Here is a 15,357-nt window from a genome sequence, read left to right on the forward strand (position 1 = left end):
AATATTCATAATTACGCTGTGTACTGTACACGTACACGCACGCACCGGCAGCACTTGATTACCTCGTTTCTGATTGGTCAGTGAAGGTCGGACTTCGTCTCCGTCGCTTAGCCCAGGATTATTTTTTTCGTTCTGTTTACACTCACTTGCTTGGCACCGCAATTGCGGTGCTAACCCCTGCTATTTTGCAGGGCCAGATAGTACCGTACTATCGGTGGGGCTAGCCCACTTTGGCAAAAACGAGTGTAAACAGAAAGTGGGCTAAGGATAGTCCCGTACCAACGGTGGGGCTAAGGCCCCCCCCTTAGCCCCACCGTTGGTCCGGGGCTAAGCAAAAATTTACAAGTGTAAAAAGCCCTTAAGTGCGTCGATGGACACTGTAAATGGTGACTAACATATCATACATGCTTGTTTTTCTGTAGTAAGGTCTCAATAAGCGTTCTTGCATGCAGTGATGAGTAACGAAAAGTTACTAATCTTTTTGAAATGAGATGCAAGGTGTTTCAGGATACTAGCATCTACGTATCGAATACGAAAGTAAGAACGACAATAGCAATCACAGGGGTAATGCATCACTTTGCCTGATGACATTTACAGTCCATGGATAGCCGCAAGATGATTGGTTCGCTTCTGATTCTCCCGATGCTGATTGGCTCCTGCCTTGGCCAATGGCATGCAAACACGGTGGACGACAAACAAACCATTGTGCATCTCTTCGAGTGGAAATGGACGGATATCGCAGCGGAATGCGAAAAGTAAGGAGAACCCCTATGATGTCCAGTCTGGCTTGTTGCTCTTGTTATGGTTATCATCCGTCGGGTTTATATGAATACTGCGCTTTTGGTCATCATTGTGGTAAACAATGAAGATTTAAATGTATTTTTCGATGTCATTTCTGCGATAAGTTTACGCAAAAACGCACAGCGCCAGATGCTGCGATAAGCTATTAAGCAACACTGATTTGCACCTGGTGATCGCGATTAATACAATTGTTCCCTTTATAACAAAGCATTTCAAATTTCAAATTCCTTATAACTCAGTGATTTTATGTCGGATCTCCGGAAGACCGGTTTCTGCCATTCTATTTCATTTTTTTTTTCTATTTATCGAAACTAGTTTGGACATTGCGACATTTCTCAACACACTGACACGGAGAGAGAAAGTAAGCTTAACCCGGCCTGGTTATTGAAGATAAATTGGCACCGATGGAAAGGGGAAAAAAGGTTAGATAGTGATTACTTCTATTTCTGGATTTCTGCTATTACCAGCTTCCTGAATAAGTACGGTTTCGGCGGCGTGCAGATCTCGCCTCCCAACGAGCACCGCATAGTCACGGATCCATGGAGACCCTGGTGGGAACGTTACCAGCCGGTCAGCTACAAGCTGGACAGCCGGAGCGGCACAGACGCAGAGTTCCGAGACATGGTGCGCCGCTGCAACAACGCCGGCGTGCGAATCTACGTGGACGCAGTCATCAACCATATGGGTGCTAGTGGTAAATAAATGGTTACCTTGGTTACATCAGCTCGTCATTCCGGAACGCATGCACCAGAATGATATAGTGAAAATGTAGATAGAAATTGACCCACAACAACATTATAAAACACATAAACACGCTTTTTCAAGAGGCATGGGAAATAGTATTAACCAACTCATAAATTAACATAACTATTTTCTGAGCAATAAGTCGAGGGAATGTGTGCATTATACGTTGCAGTATTCATTAGATAAAAATCAAACACTTCACAAAGTCAAAACTCTTCAATTAGTTTTCTGATTATGACAAAACTTTCACTGACGCATATATCCTATATTCAATAATGATACTACCCAAAAGAAGTGTTCCAAAATGTAAAAGTTTTTTTTTTTCATCGGTGCACGTCACAAGTCCGACACTCACGAGTCACGCAGCACACGAGCTCAACATTAGGCAAATAATGCCCATGAATCCGAAGTAGGCAAATAAGGCCACAGAGTCCGACGCTTAGCGAAAAAAAAAAGTCCCAAACAAGGCCCATGGGTCCGACACTCATTCATGGGGCTTAAGGTACGCAGTGTCGGTCTCGTGAGAATTTTTCGCCTCGTAGTCGGACTCATGGGCCTTGTTTGCCTACTGTGGTCAGAGTTCTACGTACAAAAAGCTACAGCCTTATCCACAGCACAATTACATGTATGTTCCATGATGAATAACAACCCCGAACCAGTGCATTTCAACAACAACCACAAAATGTAGAACTAGAGATTGTAATTTGTCATCACTGACAAATTAAGGTGATCCGATTTTTTTTTTATCAATGATTCGAGTCCTGATCGCAATAGGCATGACCATACAAGTTTCATCTGTGTTTAGAGACATTGGCCGTGTTATGTTTGCATTGTCATTTAGCAAAGGGAGTCATATCTGCCATGTTTGGTACCAAATTTTGTATACATTATAACGAAGAGACAGCAACAAGAACATATGACCTTTGACCCACCTTTGCACTCCCAAGATTGCATCTGATGAAATAGTGGTTATTTTGTGAAATGATTCTCGCGACATCGTCTATACGTGTGCAAAATGTGGGAAAGATAGGACAGGTGTTCACCAAGATAGAAGATGAAACATTAATGACCTTTGACCCTAATTTACATACCCAAGATGTTGTCCGATCTAGTAGTTGTTATTTTATGCAATAATGTACGTGGCATGAACTAAACATGTGCAAAATATGGGGGTGATAGGGCGTGTTTTTCTTGAGTTATTGCAAAGAAAGTGGCAGAAAGAAAGAAATATCTCAATACATAGAAGATAAGCTTTGATTTCAACCAAGTCTTTTATCGTGATCCCGACTTCGTATGAAAAAACGAAGGGCAATTGAACGATAGCGCAAAGTCTCAGCTACAACATATTAAAATCTGGGAGAAATTCACCGAAGGGTAAGTGAGCTAGTGCTCGATAAAGACAATCATGTCAATTTTCACATTTAAAAAAAAATCCCTCCCATAGAGATAACACGTCATAACGGAGATACAAAAAGAAGTACATATGACCTTTGACCTCAATTTGCACAGACAAGATGGCATCTGAGTAAAAAGTAGTTATTTTGTGAAATGATCCTTGTAACATGGTCTTTTCGTGTGCAAAATATGGGAAGAGTAGGACATGTATTCACTAAGATACAGGATGAAACACTTATGACCTTTGACCCTAATTTACATACCCAAGATGGCGTCTGATCAAGTAGTTGTTATTTTATGAAATAATTTACGTGACATGAACTAAACATGTGCAAAATATGAAAGTGATAGAGGCCGTTTTTCTTGAGTTATTGCAAAGAAAGTTGCAGAAAGAAAGAAATATCTTAATACATCGAAGATAAGCTTGAATTTCAACCAAAATTTTTGACATGATCCCGACATCGTATGAAAAAACAAAGGGCACACTTACGGTAGCGTAAAGTCTCAGCTACAATATATCAAAATCTGGGAGAAATTTACCGAAGGGTAAGTGAGCTAGTGCTCGATAAAGATAATCATGTCAATTTTCATTTCCAGAAAAACTGCACTCCCATAGAGATAACACGTAAACTGGTCAAATTTGACAAGATTACTTTCAATCCATTTATACGAGGTGATACCGTTATCTAATCAAAATTTTGTTATTTTATGATTGAAAGAACATTAAATAAGCTACAACATACTGAAATCTGGGTGAAAATTGACAAAGGACTAGTGAGATACGCTCGAATAAACTTGAAATTTGATGACGTCATTTTGAAAATTTACTTTTTTTACTTTATTAAGAAATTTGATATCTTTTAATCATTTTGTCAGCATTGCCACCCCATGAAATGACATGTACAACTCATCAGCTTTCAAAATATGTAAAGAAAATGGGGGTCACCGTCCATCCTGACGAGTAAAATTGGATTTAAAATTGGCGGTTTTTTGGCATAGTTGCACTGTACATCGCCATTGACGCGCGCGCGGAATTTCAACTTTTACGGGCCCGTATGACGTCATATTGAGTCGGATTGACTTGAAACTTGGTATAAATATTTCTTGACATTACAGACATCCGATCAAAGTGAAAAAACTGGAAATTTAAATGGCATATGAGCTGTGCGTGCGTATATGCGCGCGCGCGTACGCGTCCGTCCAATTTTTTCAATTTTTCAAAAAATGCTCCAATTGGTCTGAAACGTGTGCAAAAAAATTTTGAGCTCGATTTGAGCATACAAATGAGAATGTGTTTTCATATAATGACGTCATAGTGACGTCACGGTCGACTGATCACTTTGATTTTTGTTCGATTGTCGTCTTTTTGACACGATACATATATGGTATAAGTTTGACATTCATAGACAATGCACTTTCTGAGCTAACCTCTACACAACTTTTGGGGAGAAATAAAGAAAAACTAGAGATTGTAATTTGTCATTACTGACAAATTAAGGTGATCCGATTTTTTTTTCATCAATGATTCGAGTCCTGATCGCAATAGGCATGACCATACAGGTTTCGTCTGTTGTTAAAAACGTTGGCCGTGTGATGTTTGAATTCTCGTTTAGAAAAGGGAGTCATATCTGCCATCTTTGGTACCAAATTCCGTATACACTAGATAACGAAGATACAACAACAAATACATACGACCTTTGACCCACCTTTACACTCCCAAGATGGCATCTGAGGAGTGGTTAAAAGTGGTTATTTTGTGAAATGATTCTTGCGACATCGTCTATACGTGTGCAAAATATGGGAAAGATAGGACAGGTATTCGCCAAGATACAAGATGAAACATTTATGACTTTTGACCCTAATTTACATACCCAAGATGTTGTCCGATCAAGTAGTTGTTATTTTATGAAATAATGTACGTGACATGAACTAAACATGTGCAGAATATGGGGGTGATAGGGCGTGTTTTTCTTGAGTTATTGCAAAGAAAGTTGCAGAAAGAAAGAAATATCTCAATACATAGAAGATAAGCTTTAATTTCAACCAAGTTTTTTATCGTGATCCCGACATCGTATGAAAAAACAAAATGAAATTTAACGATAGCGCAAAGTCTCAGCTACAACATATTAAAATCTGGAAGAAATTCACCGAAGGGTAAGTGAGCTAGTGCTCGATAAAGACAATCATGTCAATTTTCACATTTAAAAAAATTCCCTCCCATAGAGATAACACGTCATAACGAAGATACAAAAAGAAGTACATATGACCTTTGACCTCAATTTGCACAGACAAGATGGCATCTGAGTAAAAAGTGGTTATTTTGTGAAATGATCCTTGTAACATGGTCTTTGCGTTTGCAAAATATGGGAAAGATAAGACATGTATTCACTAAGATACAGGATGAAACACTTATGACCTTTGACCCTAATTTACATACCCAAGATGGTGTCCGATCAAGTAGTTGTTATTTTATGAAATAATGTACGTGACATGAACTAAACATGTGCAAAGTATAGAAGTGATAGGGCGTGTTTTTCTTGAGTTATTGCAAAGAAAGTTGCAGAAAGAAAGAAATATCTCAAATTATCGAAGATAAGCCTGAATTTCAACCAAAATTTTTGACGTGATGCCGACATCGTATGAAAAAACGAAGGGCACACTTACGGTAGCGTAAAGTCTCAGCTACAACATATCAAAATCTGGGAGAAATTTACCGAAGGGTAAGTGAGCTAGTGCTCGATAAAGATAGTCATGTCAATTTTCATTTCCAGAAAAACTGCACTCCCATAGAGATAACACGTAAACTGGTCAAATTTGACAAGGTTACTTTCAATCCATTTTTACGAGGTGATACCGTTATTCAATCAAAATTTTGTAATTTTATGTTTGAAAGAACATTAAATAAGCTACAACATACTGAAATCTGGGTGAAAATTGACAAAGGACTAGTGAGATACGCTCAAATGAACTTGAAATTTGATGACGTCATTTTGAAATTTTACTTTTTTTACTTTATTAAGAAATTTGCTATCTTTTAATCATTTTGTCAGCATTGCCACCCCATGAAATGACATGTACAACTCATCAGGTTTTAAAATATGTAAAGAAAATGGGGGGTCACCGTCCATCCTGACGAGTAAAATCGAATTTAAAATTAGCAGTTTTTTGGCATAGTTGCACTGTATATCGCCATTGACGCGCGCGCAGAATTTCAACTTTGACGGGCCCGTATGACGTCATATTGGGTCGCATTGATTTGAAACTTGGTATAAATATTCCTTAACATTTCAGACATCCGATCAAAGTGAAAAAACTGGAAATTTCAATTGCACATGAGCTGTGCGTGCGTATATGCGCGCGCGCGTACGCGTCCGTCCGATTTTTTCAATTTTTTAAAAAATGCTCTAAATGGTCTGAAACGTCTGCAAAAGAATTTTGAGCTCGATTGGAGCATACAAATATTTCAACGCGCGCGTACGCGCACGTTTTAATAGAAAATATGAATTTTGAGAACATGAGTAGAATGCGCATAATTTGAAATATATGTGACGTAAATTTCATTGAAAAATTTCATTCCATTAATGAGATATGATTGAGAATGTGTTTTCATATAATGACGTCATAGTGACGTCACGGTCGACTGATCACAATGATACATTAGATTTTTCGTCTTTGGGACATGATGCATACATGGTATAATTTTGAAATTGATAGGCAGCGGACTTTCTGAGCTAACCTCTGCACAACTTTTGCGGAGAAATAAAGAAACAAAGAAGAAGAAAGAATCCGTACAGATACAGAAGGTGATCCGAAGGATACTCGGATCACCTAATAAAAAGAGCAAGTTGATGCATGTTTTTGCGCGTTTTATCGAATTGAAACAGTCCCACTTGCTTAAGGTAGCAATATATTTTCATGTCGATTATCATTGAACAATTTGGCTATGAAATATGGTATCATCTTTTAAATCAATGTCTTGTATTAATTTTTACACTGAATATCATGAAAGCGACTGAACCCGAGCGAGCGGAGCGAGCGGGGGAAAGGGGGGGGGGGGAGGGGTGGAGGGGGTGTCCCCCTCCCATGGTGAGAACTTTTTTGCATTTTTATGTTGTAAATGGTGCAATTTGATGCATGTTTTTGCGCGCTTTATCGACGTGAAACATTCCCACTTGTTTAAGGTAGCAGTATATTTTGATGTAGATTTTATTGAACAATTTTCCTATAAAATGGTATGATTTAAATACACTTCTTGTATTAATTCTTTTCATTGAATATCATGAACGCGACTGAGCCCGAGCGAGCGGGGAGGGGAGGGTGTGGGAGGGGGGTGTCCCCCTCCCACGGTGAGATCTTCTTGCATTTTGATGTTGCAAATGGTGCAATTTGATGCATGTTTTTGCGTGTTTTAACGAGTTGAAACGGTCCCACTTGTTTAAGGTTGCAGTATATTCTAGTGTAGATTATTATTGCACAATTTACCTACATGGTATCATTTGAATAAACTTTTTGTATTAATTCTTACTCAGAATATTATGAACGCGACTGAGCCCGAGCGAGCGGAGCGAGCGAGGGGGACGGGGAGGGTGTGGGAGGGGGGTGTCCCCCCTCCCACGGTGAGAACCTTTTGCCTTTTGATGTTGCAAATGGTGCAATTTGATGCATGGTTTTGCTTGTTTTTACGTGTTCTATCGACTTGAAACAGTCCCACTTGTTTGAGGTAGCGATACAATATTTCATGTCGATTATTATTGAACATTGTGGCTATAAAATGGTATTAATTAGATCGCGAAAACGTCTTGTATTAATTCTTACACTGAATATCATGAACGCTTTCTGCTCAGCAATCAAACAGAAAAAGCATGCACACGAGGGTGTAGATATAGGGGCATTTCCCCTCCCACACGAAGGTGATTTTGCATTTTCAGACCTTAAATTCGGCGATCTGGTGTAAATTTTTGGTGCAATACTTTTTCATCGAAGTGTTAAAATCACGGAATTTAGATCTTATTCCGAATGTGCATCACCTGTGTGTATGTACAAAGTCTAGTGAGGAAGAGCTTACTGGAAGGGGGATTCCCCCTCCCGCTCGGCGGAGCTTTTGCGTTTTAAGAATTGAAATAAAGCGATCTGGAGCACACTTTTTGTGAAAAATTCGGAAATTGTCATTTCCAAAAATGTATTAAGTCTAAAGTGGGATACAAGCAATGAAAGGGTGGCAAGATATCTCTCCCATATTCAAGGGAGCCTTTTTTTTTTCAGTTTTGCTGAAGCTTTTTGAACTGATATTCAACAATCTGGCGCACACTTTTGTTGGAATATCTGGAAATTTTTCATTCAGAAGAGAAGTGTAGCAAGCCTGTGGAAGGAGATTCTGTATAATTTTCTGATTGCAGTTGAACGTTTTTGGTGCACACATTTTGTTGAAAAACTTTTTATGTTCAAAGCGTAGCCACAGTCTACTTCTATGCATGGGGGGGGGGGGGGGCGAGCAGGAAGAAGGCATGGGCGAGTGTTATCTCCAACCTTCCCGTACGATGGAGCTCTTGCCGTTTTAAAGGTTGAAATTGAGATATCTCCTATACGCATATTTGATGGAATATTTGGGAAATCATTAAAAAAACTGATGGGGGGGGGGACTGAGGGAGGAAAGGGTCGATTAAAAGGGGAAATTCCCCTTGTACATGAGGGAACTGAGTTTTCGGAATATTAAGTGATATGTCAGAATTATTCATAATTTTGTGTAAATCTAAAAAGTGTACTAAGGCTAGGGAAGGAGACACAGAGGGGGAGGGTTTGGGAGGGAGATACCCCCTCCCAAGCACGAGAGAAATTTTGCATAATTTGAATTGAAATTCCGACGATCTGGTGCACACTTTGAGTGAAATATTCAAAAAGTTATGATCGTATTTGATGAAAGGTTGAACAGGAGACCGGCTTCATATGCATGCATACAGTATACACGCATTTTTTTTCCGCCTCGCAAATCCCCGGTCCAAATCTTGGGGGGGGGGGGGGGGGGGGGGTGGGGACGACCGCCCCCATCGCCCCCCCCCCCCCCCCCCCCCCCCCCCCCACCCCCCCCCCTGGCTACGCCAGTGCTTGGAAGAGATGTTTTTTACCCATCAATGTCCCTCGCGACCCAGGTGCATAAGTGGGTACCTGGCAACGCTATAGTGGCAGGGCCCTCTAGTAGAACAGTAGAAACACTGAAGAGGCTACCCTTCATAAAGAAGACATCATTATTATCAATAATCATCATTATTATTATTGTTATCATTATTATTATTATCATTATTATTATCATCATACTCATATTATTTTTATTATTATCATTATAATTACCATTGTTATTATTATTATTATTGTTATTATTATCATTATTATTATTATTATTATTATTATTATTGTCATGTTGTTGTCCTTGTGTTCTAATCAGCAACTGGCTATGGCACGTCTGGCAGTTATTACGACTGTGGGAACTTCGACTTTCCTGGTGTTCCTTTCAGCTCGTTGGACTTCAATGTGCCACAGGGGAAGTGCTCGTCCTATAATGGTGGCATAAACAACTATCAGGATGTCGATGAGGGTGAGATAGGTATTGCTCGTAACATTCACTCTCGTAATCACGCTATGGTATTTTGAATATATTCGTGGATACCCGTAACAGTAAGGTGACGCGCTGTTTTGTTGAACTGGTATTCCTAAAACACACGGGGAAAAAAAGTGTTTTGATGTTTAAATGTTTGGTGCTTAGAGGGTCACAATCATGCCAGGCCTATTGATTAGCCAGCTCTTGCAACTACGGCCATGGGGGGGGGGGGGGGGGGGGGGGGGGGGGCTGTATCGTCCAGTTCATGGCGTTGTTAGTTTTTTTTTTTCGTATTTCATTCACAAAAATAGTGATAATTATTGAAAGGCCGTTCCAATAACCAGTCGAGATGAACCCAGTTCTGTATTATAGATAAAGAGCAGTTTCTGTTAGCAAATGACGCTACACAATTTTTTAATTCAGTTGAGCAAAACGTGTGTATTTGATAAAATTTGATAGATTATGTAATGGCTATATCGTAACTAAATTTCAATTAGCAAACACGTGCAGCTTTTTTCTAGCAATGGCATTTTATTTCATAGGGTTAAGTATGAGAAAAGAAGGTTATTTTGCGTTCCCGCAAAATCGAAAGTATTCGTGATTTACTTTAATACATGACCGCAAAAAAAAAACTAACAACCCTACATACACACAGTACAAAAAAGCAGATGGAGACCAAACACTTCGTGGGTTTGATCAGATCGATTCTGTATACGGGGAATATACTACAAGTACTTCAACCGTGATAAGGAGGCGTGACGTGATTATATGTGAGTGGTTGTTTCAGGCCAATGCGTGTGTCCTTTTCCATCGCTTCATGATAACCAGTGTTCATGTAAGGAAAAAAAAATACTATCATAGTTGATGCTGTGACAACCATAGTGATCGAGGTTATTTGCAAGTCATCAAATCTTCGCATATCAGGCAGGATATATCACATGTTTTCAAGCTTCAGTTGTTTGAAATTTAACTACAGGCAATCTTAAAATCGAACGATTATCTCAAGCTAGATGGATTTACGAAGTTGCTAAACCGGTCTCCACGTCTTCATTGTGCCTTTTTGTAGACAGTTCGGGGAACTGTTCTGTCACAGAAGGAGCAATAATTAAGGGGTTGTGGAGACAATATTCTATATCCACCCTATCCGGGTATCTGCGCTTCTTCTTTTTTCTTTTTAGTACAGAGTTTCATTAAACAGCTTCGTATTTAAGCAGTTACTAGTATGTCTCCGGATGATTGTTTCCGCAGGTTAGGAACTGCAATTTGGTCGGGTTAACAGACTTGGACGCTGGGAAGGATTACGTCCGTGGAAAGATCGCCGGCTACCTCAACGAGCTGATTGACATCGGTGTGGCTGGATTCAGGGTTGACGCCTGTAAGCACATGTGGCCCGGTGACCTGGGTGCCATTTTCGGCATGGTGAGCAACCTTAACACGGACTTTTTCCCTTCTGGCAGTCGTCCCTTTGTCATCCAGGAGGTCATCGACCAGGGTGGTGAACCCATCACTGCCAGTGAGTACACTCCTTATGGTCGCGTAACTGAATTCAAATACGGACTACGTCTCGGTGAAGGAATCGGTGGTTCCAATTCGATGAAATATTTCAGCAACTTCGGTGAGGCTTGGGGAATGCTCGCAGATGGTTCCGCTCTGGTCTTCGTGGATAACCATGACAACCAGCGAGGACACGGTGGTGGAGGTAGCATCATCACTCACGAAAACCCACGTGGGTATAAGATGGCTACAAGCTTCATGCTGGCCTATCCGTATGGTTTTGCGAGGGTCATGAGCAGCTTCAACTTTCATCACGACACCGACCGCGGCCCACCGTCAGACGGCAGCGGAAACACCGATTCTGTAACCATCAATGCTGACGGTACCTGCGGTGGGGACTGGATCTGCGAACATCGCTGGAGGCAGATTAGGAACATGGTTGGTTTTCGCAACACCGCCAATGGTCAGACCCTCTCCAACTGGTGGGACAACGGAAATAATCAGATCGCATTCGGTCGTGGGAACAAAGCATTTTACGTCCTGAACGCAGATGGCTACTCCTTGTCTGAATGGCTCTACACCGGTCTTCCAAGCGGCGAGTATTGCAATATCATACTGGGTGACTTTGATTCTTCTACTGGCTCTTGCAGCGGACCAACAATCAACGTTGATAGCAGTGGATACGCATACTTTGACGTGGACACCGGTGATGACCCCGTAGCAGCCATTCACGTCGATGCCCGTGTTGGTGAGAGCAGTGGTGACCCTGGCAGCCCTGGAAACCAAGATCCAGGGTATGAGACTGGTACTGTCCCGTACGGTTGGGCACGCACTGTTATTTTCGTGCGCAAAGAAACTATTTCCGGACAGGACCTATTCATCAGAGGAGGAATTGACCACACCAAGAGATCTAGCTGTACAAGTAATGCCGACTCCAGCGCATGCGCCATTGGCATCTGGCACAACATCGGTGGTAGTAATGCTAAATTTAACGCCTGGAAATCAGGTGACGATTACCTGGACTGGTACGGAGCTGAGAATGACCAGAGCAGCTACTCGGGCGTATCTCCCGCTGGCACTCCTCTCGTGTGGACCAACAATGATCCTTATTATGGTGCTTCGGTATCAACTGAGGGCTATGGCTACACTCCACTGAACACCTGGGGAGAGCACTACTGGATGGTAGACTTTGAGATGCTTTGCGATGAGACAGAAGATGGCTGGTTCGAGCTTAAGGCGTACCTCCAGAACGGTGATGGCTGGGAGAGCGATCGTTCCCAGGGCTCTTGTGGGGGCACAGCTGGTGGAACCAAGCCATACTCAAGCAATAACCACTTTGCACGATGTGGCTACGTCAATGTGTTTGAGTTCAACTCAAACACCTGTACCATCAACAATTTCTAGGGAGTGACATTTTCTTCCTTTCGGTTTTTTTTTTGTTTTGTTTTAGTTTTTGTTTTTGTTTTGTCAAGCGGTATTCAGTGTGCTCCATGACTAGTTTCTGCAAGTTTCTGATCAAGGCTGCACTTAATAGAAAAGCTGTGGGATATCTTTTTCCAAGTTCAGTTGGCAATTTATCTTGAAGAAAACTGCCACAAGAGTTGCATATTTGAAATTGAAATAAACAAGAGTTACATATTAACATGTCTTCAAACATTAAAGAAAGAAAAATGCCTGTTATGGTTGAAAAAGCTAACCTGACATCTCGGCTTGACACATTGAGTTTGATTTAATCGTCCTTTCAGGACGTATTATCGAATTCTAATTTTCAAATTCAAAATCCATGAGGGAAAAGTCTGAAATATGACAGTGACTATGTTGCAAGCTGAATACCTCTTTTAATTCTGTCTCTGTTTAACATCTATGAAGATAACAGTTCAGCTTTCAATAAAGCAATATGGATGAAAAAGCATCTTGCCTTTGCAGGCAACTAGGCCCCTCGATTTCACTGAGAATAAACTTTATTGCGCACAGACGTAAACTTCTTTGATTTGTCTATCTTCGACTTTCATTTGACTAGTGTATACAAATAAAGTTAACATAGAATGCCTATAATCAATATTACGGATTTGTTGTCGTTCTCTCTAAAAAATATCGAGTGAAAATATTCACTCTTAAAGGAGTGAATACAAAAAAGAGTGAATTTAGAGTGAAATTGGAGTGAATTCTGAGTGAAAATGTTCATTTTCACTCATTTTGGAGTGACCTCAGGGATCACTCGAAGATTTTGGAGTGATCCCTGACGTCACTCTAAAACGAGTGAAAATGAACATTTTCACTCAAAATTCACTCCAATTTCACTCTAAATTCACTCTTTTTTGTATTCACTCCTTTAAGAGTGAATATTTTCACTCGATTTTTTTTTAGAGAGTTGTTTCTTTTATACCCTTGTGTTCAATGTATTGCGTATACATCTGCTTAACATGAAATTTAACTCCAAAGCCAACGTCATGAACGGTGTAAAATCAGACTAACAAAGTATTTGTTAATATCTTAATATTTTGACTTTTGAAAACAGCGGAATCACTATTTTGGCGAATTAGTTTCGCACCTCACTATTAAAGAGCTTGCACTTCCATTGATATAACAGAATTCGGGGACCAACACGAAAGGTTCTCGCGCAACTTAATTGGTGGGTGTATCAAGCCGTTTTACTCGGTGTATTGGAGGGTAAACCTGATTGTCCTATGATTTTGTTCAATAATTACTTTACCAAATAAATTACTAGATACATTATTAGAATGTCTTGTCACTATTTTTTTTTTTCAAGTGGGTCCTACCCACCTGAAGCAGCAACAATATGTATACCTGGCAATGTGCCTCGGCCTATATCGCACGTAAACAGGCTTGACAGAAATGATGGCTCATAATAGAGGAACAGTGAAGCGATCTGCTGTGGGAATAAACATTTCGTTCGACAGCAGCTCAGTAAAATCCTATAATGCCCTGTACATCGTACGAATTAATGTACAGGGACGGGGGGCTTGTTTAGGCTGCAATGATAACAGACTGCAGTGGGGTCTAGTTGTTAGTGTTATCTGTTCATCCGGATCAGCGTACTTGCAGCGTCATTAAAGGGGAATTCTGGTCCAGATAAAAGTTAGTCTGAAAAGAAATGGTAAAATATGATAAGCATGAGCTAATATGTCATCACCTCACAATTTTCCATTGTGATATCACACACGCACACACACACACACACACACACTTATTATATATATATATATATATATATATATATATATGTAATATATATCGTATATACATGTATATTATATATATTATATATATTCTGCTATAAAAGTACAAAATATATGTCATTCCTAGTTGAATAACTTCAAAATAAGGATCAGTCAAATATATTACGACATTTTAGACAGTGGGACATAATTGCGTCGAAACATAATAAAATGGAATTCAGAATTGTGTGTATAAAGACAAACTGTCTGGCAAGTTGTGAGGGGATGATGGATGATATCATCAACTCACTATTTGCATGATAGGGCCTCCATATAGACTGGTCAAGAAGTTTTTCGTGAAATTAGCTAACCTTCAATTTATTTCCGAACAGCCTTTTCCTCTGACATTTACAAAACAATGACAAGATAATATATGTCTATTTCCTGGCATATATTCTACGACTTCGTCAGGCGCCACCCAGTCACATAAACTCGATGATGAGATTGTCAAAGCTAATCACGACAATATTATTATCTGTGCCCCTGAGTCGCCTCGTTCAGCCGCACTGCACACTCGACAGAAGACAAAAGGAACTTTTTTTTTCAATTTAATTCAATTCAGTTCAAATGATTTTATTTCCATATAAAGTCATACAAAGTAACATACATAACGCTTACATGAGTACATGATATTTAAAGGAACTTTGAATCACGTACGAAATGTTCCGTAATGACTCTTTTCTAAACGCTATAGGATATACTCATCTAATTAGAACACATTTATGCAGGAAATTATTCTGTTTTCTCTAACTAAAGTGTGTAACAAATCAAATTGGATGGGCCTTATTTCGGGGTCGAGTTATCCAGAAAGCATTAAATATGCTTATCCATTGCTATTAGGCTTATATCACCCATTGCTCTAGTTTCTCTTATCTCGCCTTAGTGAAGTCAGAGGCGAATTGGACAGGAGTGCTTCATCACTTTTACAGTATCTGATTCATACAGATCAACATAATCTAACTATAGGAGAGTGGTCGAGAGACTGAAATTGGCGGACTTCTTACTTCTTCTTCTTCTTCTTCTTCTTCTTCTCCTTCTTCTTGTTCTTGTTCTTCTTGTTCTTGTTCTTGTTCTTGTTCTTCTTCTTCTTCT

The 15,357-nt window shown here is 40.0% G+C and overlaps 1 protein-coding gene across 1 annotated transcript; it reads left to right on the plus strand.

Annotated features, from left to right (window-relative positions):
• The first annotated feature begins 615 nt into the window (after window positions 1-615).
• Window positions 616-12,430, plus strand: LOC139715362 (alpha-amylase-like). Its single transcript, XM_071626936.1, has 5 exons — window positions 616-755; window positions 1,269-1,495; window positions 9,380-9,529; window positions 9,611-9,614; window positions 10,786-12,430. Exons 1-5 carry the CDS (start codon window positions 616-618, stop codon window positions 12,428-12,430), a joined length of 2,166 nt encoding a protein of 721 aa, XP_071483037.1.
• Window positions 12,431-15,357: the final 2,927 nt, after the last annotated feature.

Source organism: Diadema antillarum, unplaced genomic scaffold (genome assembly GCF_040938485.1).
Source record: "Diadema antillarum isolate AM-2024a unplaced genomic scaffold, OU_Dant_1.0 scf00000047, whole genome shotgun sequence".
In the NCBI taxonomy this organism is placed as follows: Eukaryota; Metazoa; Echinodermata; class Echinoidea; order Diadematoida; family Diadematidae; genus Diadema; species Diadema antillarum.